The sequence below is a fragment of the Branchiostoma belcheri genome, unplaced genomic scaffold (assembly GCF_001625305.1).
Source record: "Branchiostoma belcheri isolate BF01 breed outbred unplaced genomic scaffold, Haploidv18h27 scaffold28, whole genome shotgun sequence".
NCBI lineage: Eukaryota > Metazoa > Chordata > Leptocardii > Amphioxiformes > Branchiostomatidae > Branchiostoma > Branchiostoma belcheri.
This window is the reverse complement of record NW_017803887.1, coordinates 1,647,641-1,660,708: the sequence shown is the minus strand read 5'-3', so window position 1 is coordinate 1,660,708 and position 13,068 is coordinate 1,647,641. Positions and strand designations below refer to the sequence as shown.

Below are 13,068 nucleotides of genomic sequence, written 5' to 3'. Positions count from 1 at the left end.
ATGACATACAGTACATCAAAAAGAAGAAAGCAACATGGCCGGAGAAGTCGTTTTGATCGACGCTTTGCCGTACTTTGACCAGGGCTATGACGACCCCGGCGTTCGCGAATTGGTAGGTTTGTGTGTGCGAGGGAGCTCTAGACTACAGAGAACACCGTCAGATAGAGTGAAGTAGAATCATTGATTCCTGTGGTGCAAAGGAAGCGATGAAATGTGGGTTTCAATTGTGGGAGGGGGGCTTTTGTGTCAGCATGGGTATGGTGAAAACACTACATGTGTTGTGTGTCTGGTCAGGAATAAACTAGACTAAAATGTTTATAAATCTTATATATTCAGTTAACCTTTGCCAACTTTGCACTTTTAGTAAGCACTTGGCATTTGTGTGTACTACAATATCAACATAAAGTCATAAGGTAATATAAATTATGGCAATAAAATTATGACAAACCGTTTTACTTTTAGATACTCTATGACGCGTTATCCTCAACGTTATGTTATACCAAATAGAACGTACTTGGTTATACTAACTATAAGTATATGGATGAATATTTATCTGAGAATTAAAATTGATTTTTCATGATTGAAATGTATCATGCATAAAATATTCACTTTAATATCTTCAGAATAGTTCTTTGTTGAATTACTAATTAGTATATCATTTTAAACAGTGGTGTATTGTATACAGCATAGTTTATTTATGTATGTCGATCCTTAGAAATTAACCCAGTGACTTTGTTAACTTAAACTTGCAGGCCCAGGCTCTAGTGGAGGAAGAAACCAGACGTTATCGACCAACAAAAAACTACCTGAGTTACCTGCCAACTCCCGATTATTCAGCTTTTGAGGTAAATGGTTCTAATCTCTTATGAATTCATTAAAAAAGATTTCCAAAGTATGATATATAATAAAATGCAATAAATCAAATCCTAAGATTGTTTGATGAAGAAATAATGGAGATATGATAGAGCAAAATTAACTTTCCAAACCTCAGGTTTTTTCATGATTTTAGATGGTAGTGGAAATCACTTAACATTCGTGGTTCATGTACACGTGTGTACTTTTATGTTTGCGGTTTTTGAGGTCACTTCTGTACCATGAATTTATCATTACCACAAACAGATAATTCACCCACTTTATTTTGCACCTGCCACCACTGCAAACATATAGTTCTTGACTTTGAATCTGTCCATTTTTCTCAGTCAGAATGCGAAATTTTGCTTCCAGGAATAATAAGTGAATTACAGTACTTATTGCATGTCTTTGACAGTATAAACTGGTATCAAGATCTTTGCAGGTTTTCTTACCCTACTTTTTATTAGAATAGAATGTCATTGATTGATAATGACTGGCTAAAATGGACTTAATGCCCTGTTGACAGACTGAAGTGATGAAGTCAGAATTTGAAAGACTGGAGAAGAGACAGCCCATGGAGCTTCTCAGCATGAAAAGGTAAAACAATGTTACATACTAAATGTTTCTTGGTTCTTGACTGATAGTGATACAGCAAAAAAACTTTTTTTCTGAATCACCCTTGGTCCCAGCCCTTATTGGTACGTCAGGTGATACAGAATGCACCATTTAGTATTCTGTATGAATGACCTTTCTCACCTATCCTTTGACCTTTGCACATCAGTCTAACTTCCAACATTGTTTAAAGCTGTCTTGTTAAGATGCCTCTTGTTAGCAGCAAAGTCTATGGTAGGTCTAGTTCTAGGAAAATTGATTTTATTTGATTTCTTTTGTTATGTACTTTGTATGATTTTTTATTCTTTTACTTATTGTACCCCCCTGGGCCTCCTTGGAAATCAGCTTTGGCTGAAGGAGCTACCCAGGTGTCTTTTGTCTTTGAAGATTAAATAAATAAAATTAAAAAAAAAGAGATTTCAACACCTCAATCCTTGGTTGATGACTCTAAGTATGATACTAAAGGCATGACTTTCTTGTTCGTGCAGGTATGAACTTCCTGCTCCGCTGTCTGGACAGAGGAACGACATCGCAGCCTGGACTGAGTGCGTGGAAAATTCCATGGCGCAGTTGGAACACCAGGCAACGAGGTATGGGAGGGGATGAAGTTGTCATGGAAAATTGAATTTATGTCAATGACTCACATGTCATGAAAAGTGTGGAAAAGTCTGGGAAAATTTCATATCATTTGACAACTCTTGCAGTTATAGGCAAAGCAGTTTAATGTAGACTGAAGTATCTTCCAAAAATCTGTATTTATTTATGTTTTGTAAAACCCATGTCTAAATTGCTATGTTCAGAATCTGTTGTTGTAACTGGAAAAGAGTGTCTTACTGACAAGATGTATTGTTTCTTTTTCTTTCCACAGAATAGAAAATCTGGAGCTTATGTCCACATTTGGGTCAAATGCCTGGAAGGGACACAACAAGTAAGTGTTTTTCATACATTGTATAGTAAAAAGTAAATAAAATACAGTAAGTAAAGTACAGTATATGTTATATTGTATTATGGTCAAGTATCTCTATGGTAATACATTTGTACATGTACAGTACTGATATATTTTTCCATCTATTTATTTTTCCCCATAGCCTGCTAGTGAAGATGGTTGAAAAGGCACAGAAGGAGCTGGTATCTTTAAGGTAAGTGTGGTTTCTTCAAGATACATGTGGGTTTCCTTCAGGCAATGTGGTATCTTTTAGGTAAATGTGCTTTACCATAAATATAGTCTGTACATTGTAAAAGTGTAATGTTTCCAGGTGTATTGTAGGTAACTGACTTTTTTTTTCAAAATTTATTCGCAGAAAGCAAATTCAGGAGGTGAACTGGCAGAGAAAACATGGCCAGGTTAGTAAGAAACAATTTCCAATGTTTTCTAAATCTACATGTATTCTACTTGTCAATAAACAGGAACTTCCAGAACATTCTTGTGCCTTGTGTTGTACCCGTAGTATGACCTTTCCCTTTCTTCTAATACCCATGTGTAAGGCTAACCCTTAACCTTCTCCCTGTTGCCTAAACCCATAACCTATAGGGAATCAGTAGTCAGACAGCTACTTCAGTGCTTTAAGGTTTATGTTAGCCAATGGCTAGTGTTGCAGTATTTATTGGTCAGTTTCAACCAACAAAAAGATAAAGAGACAATCTTGTTAAACACCTGGGCCCCAAATGGCAAAAAGCAACTCCGGATGGAGTCAGCACATTGTCAGCATGTACTGCGCAGAACCCGTATTTTGCATAAAACTTCGGCAGAACATTTCGTTAAACTTTAAGGTCATATTCGGGTATTTATAGATGACATTCTGTCTATCTGAAAAGATAAGTCTGCAATGGGCAGAATTCTGATGCAACATTGACCTAACACTGAGGGGCAGAAAAAAAATCTAGGTTCGTGCAGGCGCAGTACATGTATGTTCTGCCGACGTGCTGGTGGAGTCAAAGAAAGGGTTCCTCCTTGAGAGATCTTACACCATGAGATGATGATAATTTAGATGATGACGGTGTATTAACAGTTCTTATTCCTTTGTACACAATCTACAGATGGCTGCAGGAAATCAGCTCAGAGAGTTGGAAGCCAGGTACATTTTCTTTTTTTAGTCTTGAATAACTGTTGTTGTGTGTTATCAACTGGTTGGCTGGTGTTCAGCAAGATTGACTACTGTTTGGCTGTGCCAACCGAATGTTTCGAAACATTTGAAAGTAGATGGGTAGTTCAGCTATGGTTGGTTGGTAGCAGATAAAGTACGGGTCTCTTTGTGTTTAGCCCATCACACATTCAGAGGTTGGCTGGTGTTTGGGAGTATATCATGGTGTGGTTGGCAGTCAAATTTGATTCAAATTTCAGTCAAATTTGCTTTGCCTCGTATAGAAAGGTAGGCATGACTGCTCCCGAATGCCAGCCGATTTCAGGGGAAGGTTCTGAATGTGTGCCAGGGTCTTAACTCAAAGAGACCAGTATTTACATGTAGTTTGCTAGTATTTCCTGACATGTTGTGTTCCCTTCTGTGTTCTCTTTAGCTGGGTGGGCCTGGTGAGTAAGAACTACGAGATTGAGCGAGCTTGTCTGGAACTGGAGGCTGAGATCACACAGCTGCGCGGACAGGACCAGAGACTGGTCAGAAGGGAAGACGACAAGGAAAACCAACCTATGGAGTACTAAACTACTGGACACTAAAGCCACCATAAAATGTTCAGGACCTTCCCTCAATTCCTTAATTGCATACTAACATACTAGACATGTATATAAAGCCTGAATGGCATTGGTATTTACAAATCAAGGAAAAAAAAACACATGTACAGAAGTATTCAAACACTGCCAGATGAGGCAGTTCCTATTCTCTTCTTACAGAATAACTTCAGTTGTCTGGTTATGCAGTTTAATGCATTTGTGAAGAAAAAAGTTCTTCTGGGAGGTCATGCAAAATAAAACCTAAACTCTGGAATTCCAAAGTTCACTATATTTTTGAGTCTGTGTCATGAAAAGTGAACAATACTTAATAAAATGCCATTATCACTCCTATACCAAGATACTTACTCTCTGCTTCCAAACCACATAACCAATAGAGAATTGGTAGCTAAAGGGCTAAATGAGTTAACCAAGTTGAATTCAAGTTTTGTCTTGCAGTGAATAACATTTTGTAGAATAAATCAACGAGAGACACTTATGAACAGAAGGGAGATTCCTATACATTGTATCTCTGTACGTAAAGACATTGAAGTGTGTTTTTTCTAGTTGTTAATCAGAGGCGAGAAATTCTTGTGTACATTCCTGGATAATTTACAGTGTGAATGTGTGATGTAGTATTTTTAGGATGTATGTAGTGCTGTATCGCAGACTGCTACGAGTTCACTGGACATCACACACTACAAACAAAGAGGTCATGGAACGCATTTACACCTTGCAAGGCCCACTCGACAGCTTCCTGGCCACAGTTAAGAAGAAAAAGTTACAGTGGTTCGGACATGTGTCTAGGGCCAAAGGCACACTGTCACATACAGTTCTCCAGGGTAAGGTGGAAGGCGCACGGCCGCGGGGACGTCCCCGTCGGTCATGGATTACAGACTTAAAAGAGTGGACTGGTGTAACAGCCAACCAGATGGCCAGACTGGCGGAGGACCGCCAGCAGTGGAAGAACTTGGCCAAACATCATGCTGCCCCGACGGCTGACTAAGCTATGGGAGAGAGTGAGTGAGTGAGTGATGTAGTGCTGTTACATAGCAGAATATGATGTCTGCATCTGTGTATGTGTTAGCTTTGAGGTGCATTCAATGAGCATGCGAAACCTGTAACATATCGTGCATAGCACTTTGGCAGAACGTCTCTTTCAAGGTTCTGTTCCTGTTTTCAAGGATGTCACAGCCCATCTATAGTTTGCAAAATGTGTCGGAACAGGCAAGACTCTGGCACAACGTTGACCAAACATCCAACAGAAACTGGAAAATCTGGGTTTCGCGTAGATACACTTCGTTCTGCTAACATGCTCATTTAATGGACATTCTGGTAAAAAAAGTATGGCGAATTTAATTGCAATCTTAAGAACAGATTATGGGTGTACAGGCACTCAGTAGTCCAGTAACAAACATACACAGGTTTAATTTACAAGAATTAAAACAAAGATGAACAAACTTGCCTCAGAGTCTTCAATATCTGTACGCTGTTAATCTTTAACATTCAAAATATATCACAGTGTTGCTAGATTTATTTTTATGTCTACATACATGTATACAAAATTGTTAACGATTTGCAAACAAAGTGTAGCTAAGATACAATGCATATAAGAAACATGCCATCATAATCTAAGGCAATGATGTATGTGTAAGCTGTACTTCTGTGTAAAAAAACTACTTTTGCAGGATCACTAAGATCAATACTGTAAGAATGATATGTGCACTGCAGGAAAGTCTATACACAGTGTAGTCCTTGTGCTATCTGCCAGTCTTGTCACCCTCTTCCACATACAACTGCATCTGTTCATAACAAAACAAGGAATTTTATCAAACCAATACGATTGATGTATTGCCATTACTATTCAAAAACAGGTGTTGCAAATATCACACCTCACAATGACATGAAAAATGATATGAAAATGTCCATTTCTCACAGTACATATTCCACACTCATTCAATAATTCCCAGACAGTAAGAGATTGTTAGTATTAACATAGATTGGTAGGCAAATACATCTTCACACTCTGAGGTGAATTTTATCTAGGATCACATTGCTATACATGTTTCAGAAATAGCTACTTGAAATGCTTACTTTGATGACATTTGAAGTCATGGTCTTGAGAGGAATGATCCTGGCATTGGGCATTCTCAGGCTGTCACTGTCTGCCTCTACCCAGGGGAAATTCTGCGTGTTGTACATAGAGACACATACTGTACATGGTTAATGATACATCAATAGGATGTCATCTTGCAATATTTAGCAGAAAAATGCTAGAATGTAACAAAAGGTGATGGCTATGCAGGGTTTTCAATCCTTCTTTCTCAGTTGCCCACTTGGCAACGTAAGCCAAAAACTACCGTGGGTTTAACAGTTTGCCATCAACACTGGCAGTTTATTTTAGAAGGCAACCTGTAAGCCAGGATACCTGTAAAGGTACAATGTGTTGCTGGCAGAGCAATATCTTTACCATATCTTTACTGTTAAGTTAAAAAAAGGTCACTTTGTATGCATAAAATTGCTAGTAAGTTGTGCATATGCGTTATATACAAAACAAACATTAAAACTGTCCCACCCACCTGTACCAGCTGCTGCTGCTCCAAACTTGCGGCTGCTGAGTCTTGTGTGTAGACATGGATACTGAAGGTCACATCTAACATATAGGGAAGGAAAATCAGCCTGTTGTTCAGTGAAAAGCAAGTAAATACAAATTTGACAAGATGAATATCTTGCAAGGATTTTCCTTAAAATCTATGAAGTATTAAAGAAATAATGGCAACTGTTTCTGGACAGTTTTTAGTATGATCCATACATTTGTAGTTCCTAGATTCTGAGTGGTGCAAGTAAAATTTTTCTGTAACACGAAATTTTCTGGAAAAGATAAGTTTTAAGTATAATCCTTACAGTTGTACTTCCTAAATTCTGAGTGATGCAAGTAAAATTTTTCTGTAACACGAAATTTTATGGAAAAGATATGGTCTGCAACACACAAAATTTTAATATAACATTAATCACCAACCATCCAACAAAAAAAAGGAAAAATTTGGGTTTCATGCAGGCGCAAAACATTCTGCTGACGTGCTCTCTAGTTACATGTATGTTAATACATGTGCAATGAAAGACAGGTTTGTTTCACCTTGTGGAAGTGTATCTAGCATGGAGTCACACACGTTAATCTTCAGGACAAATGCCCTCAGGGCCTGCTCCAGTCTCAGCAAGTAGCTGTCATCACTAGTAAAGCAGGAAGATCACAGTTAAAATCTCCACACTATAAACAACAAGGGTTCAAAAACAGTAAAATTTAGCAAAATTGAGAGAATAATTGGTCAGACGAGTTTGGTCTTCTAAGGGGAAATAGAAGCCCTTAAGATGGCCAACCTACTCCCCTTGCCAATTATGGATCCTCTTTTTGTTACATTTTGCCATCCACAACCCCTAAGGAAGGCCTTGTGGAGGCTCCTTTTTTTGCTGAATTATGCTATCCATATTGCCTTAGAAAAGCCTGGTGTAGGCTACTAGTTTTACCCAAATTCTGTTATCAATAATGCTTAGGAAGACCTGACAGAGGCTACATCCATAGCCCCTTAGGAAGGCCTGGTAGAGGCTACTATTTCAATCAGTGTGGTAAGCAGCCAGCAGGTGGATTTGTGTATATCATGAATAAACATGATATACAAGATTACTTCAAGAGAGGCATAAAAGAGGCCATATACATCAGGGCACTTCAACCATCGCTCAACTGGGACGGGGGGCGATATCGACTTCAGACAACCTTTGACCCTTTGCTGACGTCACACGTGGGAAAAATCGTGTCCACAGCATTTGGGTCAGATAGCTGAGGAAGACTGAGTGATTCAGTCGAAAATTTCTGGTGAGTCAAATTTTGAGTTGGAGAACAGTTTAAGTTTTTCATAATGAATAAACAAAGGCTCAAACAAACCAAGGAGGTTGAAAATGGGAGCACTTTCATTTCTAGAACCTGAAGGAAGAGATATTTTAGGATTTTTAACCTGAGACCTTGAACAGACAAACTTCTGCGTACACTTACTTGACGGAGGGTTGGACAGGAGGTGTGACTTCAAACACGAACCTCTCCAGGGGACGGGCCTGGCAGTTTGTCACGTTCAGGACCACCTTTTCCACCTCCCCCTTTTCCACCAGTGGTCTGATGGTCTGTAGGGTGTCCTGTAGGTACTGGTTCACATCTGGGTGACACGACATCTGGAAATATGCCAAATAACAGTTACTCAAACAGCAGTTATCTCAGTATTAGTATCTGTACTGGGTTTATATATTCATGTACAACATTGTACAATATAGGTGTACATGTACACGGATTTTTATTTACTGCATTTTTATTTTTATTGACTGTTGCCAAAAATAAAAATATATGAACTATAAAACAAATCATGGCGATGCTTTCTGAACAGTTTTCAGTATGATCCATACTTCCTAAATTCTGAGTGGTGCAAGTAAAATTTGTCTGGTGCAGGTAATGTTCAATGTTATCTGCACCAGTCCAGGAATACAGAAAAAATGAACTTCAAGTATTCTATGTAACAGTGGGGGGTTTATAGGCGCTACCAACTGACCCGGCAAACGGGTCTAGACCTTTTACTAAGTTTTAGCGGAGTGGTTAGAGCGTCTGGTTATGAAGCTCTGGTGCCCGGGAGGTTGTGGGTTCGAACCCCGGCCCGGGACCAGAAGGGTTTTTACTGTCTCCTCCTGTTTCTTACATCTATAACGTTATAGATAATGCACACCTGAACAGGTATGTTGTACTTCTTCCTCCTCTGGAAGATCCCAGGTGGGTACACCTGTCTGATGTACAGGATCTGGTGAAAGGCAACTTCCAAGAACTCGCACACGATGTCTGCCGCAACTACAGTGAAAACAGTAACACTGTATTATCAAATGTCCTATTTTCGAGTATTTCAGCACATGTACAATGTATATCAAGGCCAGTCTAATTTGTTTCCTTGGTTAACATCTGTGTCCATAATATCACCAGGGTCCATAATATCGCACCTTGAGAAACAAGATATTTTTACTGCAACATGATGTTCGTCTATATACCCTTGGTATATTGTACATTTGATGTGTGAAGGAGTGCATACCAAAAGTATGTTGCAGTAAAAATATCTTAAAGCACACTGTTTCTCAAGGTGGCGATATTATGGACCCTGGTGATATTATGGACACAGATGTTAAGGTTCTCTGACATTTTGAATTTGACTTCCGGGTATGGAAATGTTGTTTTGGGTGGCTGAGCTGTGGGTTTGTGTTCATTAATTTTTCAGGACAGAGTAGCTACATGTAGGTTGACAGGATGTGGGTGGGATTGTGATTGACAGACAGAATGACAGTCAAAAGGTCACATGGGAAGGTAAACTTGAAGGTCACAAAAAATCGAAGTACAAGTACAAGGCCATCCCAATTCACTTGCTTGGTTCTAGGTTCAACATTAAAAAAAAGTAACGTTACAGACTTTAATTCTTCTGACGAGTTGAGCGGAGAAACAGCCACAACAATAACAACCACATTTCATCTTAGATTCTGTTTTCATGTTCATCTTGCTCTTTAGGAATCCGTGAACAGACAAATTAAATTGAACTGACCTTATATTAACACAGTTATACATAAAAATTATGGTCACCATAGAATGTGTACACATAATGTTACATACTCTGAGCTACATTGATGTCTTGATGAATAGATGATGATGCCATCTCTTCTAGTCTTGCATCCACTGAAAAAAAGAAAATGTTAGCTCTAATTACCGGCATCAAATTTCCTTGAAGAATGCAATAAACTTTAGCTAAAAGCAGGGTAACGGGAGCATGGTATTTTCCCATATATGCAAATGTAATTCATTAATATATGCAAGATTTATGCATATATGCAAGCACGTGCATGCATTAGTACAACTTGTATACCCTATATGTATCATAAGCAATTCATTCTACATATAACGTTACCCCTTTGCACACTAATTCTTTCTACCTCAACCTAAGGCTCTCCCACACACCCCTGCACACTCTTACGCACCCTGTGCACTCTCACGCACCCTGCGCACCCTGCGCACTCTCATTCAACCTCCCCGAACCTGATGCACCCTCACGCACCCTGTGCAACCCCATGCACCCTGTGCACCCCCATGCACCCTGTGCACTCTCATTCAACCTTCCCAAACCTGATGCACCCCACGCACCCTGTGAACTCTCATTCAACCTTCTTAAACCTGATTCACCCCCACGCACCCTGTGCACTCCCATTCAACCTTCTTAAACCTGAGGGACCCCCATACAACCTGTGCACTCTCATTCAACCTTTTTAGACCTGATGCACCCCCATGCAACCTGTGCACTCTCATTCAACCTTCTTAAACATGATGCACCCCCACGCACCCTGTGCACTCTCATTCAACCTTCTTAAACCTGATGCACCCCCATACAACCTGTGCACTCTCATTCAACCTTCTTCAGCCTGATGCATCCCCATACAACCTGTGCACTCTCATTCAACCTTCTTATTAAACCTGATGCACCCCCATGCAACCTGTGCACTCTCATTCAACCTTCTTAAACCTGATGCATCCCCATACAACCTGTGCACTCTCATTCAACCTTACCAATCCTGATGCACCCTGTGCACTCTCATTCAACCTTCTTAAACCTGATGCACTCTCACGCACCCTGTGCACTCTCATTCAACCTTCTTCAACCTGATGCACCCCCATACAACCTGTGCACTCTCATTCAACCTTCTTAAACCTGATGCATCCCCATACAACCTGTGCACTCTCATTCAACCTTCCTAAACCTGATGCATCCCCACGCACCCTGTGCACTCCCACTAATACTGTAATTCTTGATTTTTTTAACATTCACTTGAGCAAATTCAGCAGTCAATATTCCACCGCTGTAATTTTATTACTGCAACTACTCGAAAACTCCAACTACAGAAATAATTACCTTATTTACACCTTAAAACGTACGTGCCAGGTGCTTACCCCTTTTCCTCAAGCCATTATATAAAGAAAGAGTAATAAAGAAAGGGAGTAGACATAGACGTTTACCGTTTTAAGGGCTATTCGTGAGTAGGTTTAAGAAGGTTGAATGAGAGTGCACAGGTTGCATGGGGGTGCATCAGGTTTAAGAAGGTTGAATGAGAGTGCACAGGGTGCGTGGGGGTGCATCAGGTTTAAGAAGGTTGAATGAGAGTGCACAGGTTGCGTGGGGGTGCATCAGGATTGGTAAGGTTGAATCAGAGTGCACAGGGTGCATGGGGGTGAATCAGGTTTAAGAAGGTTGAATGAGAGTGCACAGGTTGTATGTGGGTGCATCAGGATTGGTAAGGTTGAATGAGAGTGCACAGGGTGCATGGGGGTGAATCAGGTTTAAGAAGGTTGAATGGGAGTGCACAGGTTGCATGGGGGTGCATCAGGATTGGTAAGGTTGAATGGGAGTGCACAGGGTGCATGGGGGTGCATCAGGTTTAAGAAGGTTGAATGAGAGTGCACAGGTTGCATGGGGGTGCATCAGGTTTAAGAAGGTTGAATGAGAGTGCACAGGTTTAAGAAGGTTGAATGAGAGTGCGCAGGTTGTATGCGGGTGCATCAGGTTTTAAGAAGGTTGAATGAGAGTGCACAGGTTGCATGGGGGTGCATCAGGTTTAAGAAGGTTGAATGAGAGTGCGTAGGTTGCATGGGGGTGCATCAGGTTTAAGAAGGTTGAATGAGAGTGCACAGGTTGCATGGGGGTGAATCAGGTTTAAGAAGGTTGAATGAGAGTGCACAAGTTGCATGGGGATGCATCAGGTTTAAGAAGGTTGAATGAGAGTGCACAGGGTCCGTGGGGGTACATCAGGTTTAAGAAGGTTGAATGGGAGTGCACAGGGTGCGTGGGGTGCATCAGGGTGCATGGGGTTGCACAGGGTGCGTGAGGGTGCATCAGGTTTGGGAAGGTTGAGTGAGAGTGCGTGGGGTGCGCAGGGTGCGTGGGAGTGCACAGGGTGCATGGGAGTGCACAGGGTGCATGGGGTTGCACAGGGTGCGTGAGGGTGCATCAGGTTCGGGGAGGTTGAATGAGAGTGCGCAGGGTGCGTGGGAGTGTACAGGGTGCGTGGGAGTGTACAGGGTGCGTAAGAGTGTGCAGGGGTGTGTGGGAGAGCCTTAGGTTGAGGTAGAAAGAACTAGTGTGCAAAGGGGTAACGTTATATGTAGAATGAATTGCTTATGATACATATAGGGTATACAAGTTGTACTAATGCATGCACGTGCTTGCATATATGCATAAATCTTGCATATATTAATGAATTATATTTGCATATATGGGAAAATACCATGCTCCCGTTACCAAAAGCAGCTTCCTCCTGTGACGCGCCGGATTGAGTACTTAGAATGCTCCATACAAAAAGTCGTAGTAAGGTCACGATACGTCAGATGAGACCATACAATGTATCTCCGTAATCAGAAAGGTACAGAGAACCTTGTGTAGTTCAAACAATGACTTCAACTTATACTGCATCCACGGATTAACGCGTCAAAGTTCGCCCTTACTCAGAATTTACGCGGTTTCCGCCATGTTGTTTTTGACTGAAATACGCACCACATGGGGGTTTCGTGGCTACCCGGTTGCGCATCTGTTTCCGGGTCACACCAGGGGTCACACTATCGAGTACACTGTCAGACGACGTGGAGTAGTACTCGACAAATTACGAATAAAAAAAATGTTTTGCAAAAAAAAAGTTGCTTTCACTATGAAATCTACGTGGTCATGAAGGTTGAACAAATGGCACAGAATATGTTATGGCGAATAATTTAATCTTCGAATTCATTTCTTTTACATTTTTTGTCTTTTTTCCTTTGATTTTGGCATTCTACGACATTGGTATCGTTTCTAAATGTTTTCCTTGCAACTTTATGTTTANATTTTTTGCTC

At 40.6% G+C, this 13,068-nt stretch overlaps 2 protein-coding genes across 3 annotated transcripts in view; one reads left to right on the top strand and one right to left on the bottom strand.

The window, feature by feature from the left end:
- Positions 1 to 4: 4 nt before the first annotated feature.
- Positions 5 to 4,352, top strand: LOC109472713 (pre-mRNA-splicing factor SPF27-like). The gene is made up of 9 exons (XM_019772566.1): positions 5 to 112; positions 753 to 845; positions 1,379 to 1,449; positions 1,953 to 2,054; positions 2,333 to 2,392; positions 2,553 to 2,603; positions 2,766 to 2,808; positions 3,502 to 3,539; positions 3,979 to 4,352. Exons 1-9 carry the CDS (start codon positions 35 to 37, stop codon positions 4,118 to 4,120), a joined length of 678 nt encoding a protein of 225 aa, XP_019628125.1. The 5' UTR covers positions 5 to 34; the 3' UTR covers positions 4,121 to 4,352.
- A 1,021-nt stretch (positions 4,353 to 5,373) lies between these two features.
- Positions 5,374 to 13,068, bottom strand: part of LOC109472693 (mitotic spindle assembly checkpoint protein MAD2B-like) — an 11,452-nt gene continuing 3,757 nt past the window's right edge. For both annotated transcript variants that reach the window (XM_019772540.1, XM_019772541.1), the window contains exons 2-8: positions 9,813 to 9,875; positions 8,890 to 9,008; positions 8,175 to 8,347; positions 7,263 to 7,357; positions 6,706 to 6,779; positions 6,221 to 6,313; positions 5,374 to 5,928 (exon numbers count right to left, since the gene is read on the bottom strand). In XM_019772540.1, the coding sequence (XP_019628099.1) occupies positions 5,887 to 5,928; positions 6,221 to 6,313; positions 6,706 to 6,779; positions 7,263 to 7,357; positions 8,175 to 8,347; positions 8,890 to 9,008; positions 9,813 to 9,855 (639 nt within the window). In that variant the 5' untranslated portion in view covers positions 9,856 to 9,875 and the 3' untranslated portion in view covers positions 5,374 to 5,886. The remainder of the gene's footprint in view (positions 5,929 to 6,220; positions 6,314 to 6,705; positions 6,780 to 7,262; positions 7,358 to 8,174; positions 8,348 to 8,889; positions 9,009 to 9,812; positions 9,876 to 13,068) is intronic.

Bases quoted from the DNA above. Each gene is read 5' to 3' on its own strand.
- LOC109472713 (XM_019772566.1), top strand. From the start codon at position 35: ATGGCCGGAGAAGTCGTTTTGATCGACGCTTTGCCGTACTTTGACCAG. The intron at 846-1,378 runs GTAAATGGTTCT...CCCTGTTGACAG, and splicing joins CCGATTATTCAGCTTTTGAG to ACTGAAGTGATGAAGTCAGA. The intron at 2,055-2,332 runs GTATGGGAGGGG...TTCTTTCCACAG, and splicing joins TTGGAACACCAGGCAACGAG to AATAGAAAATCTGGAGCTTA.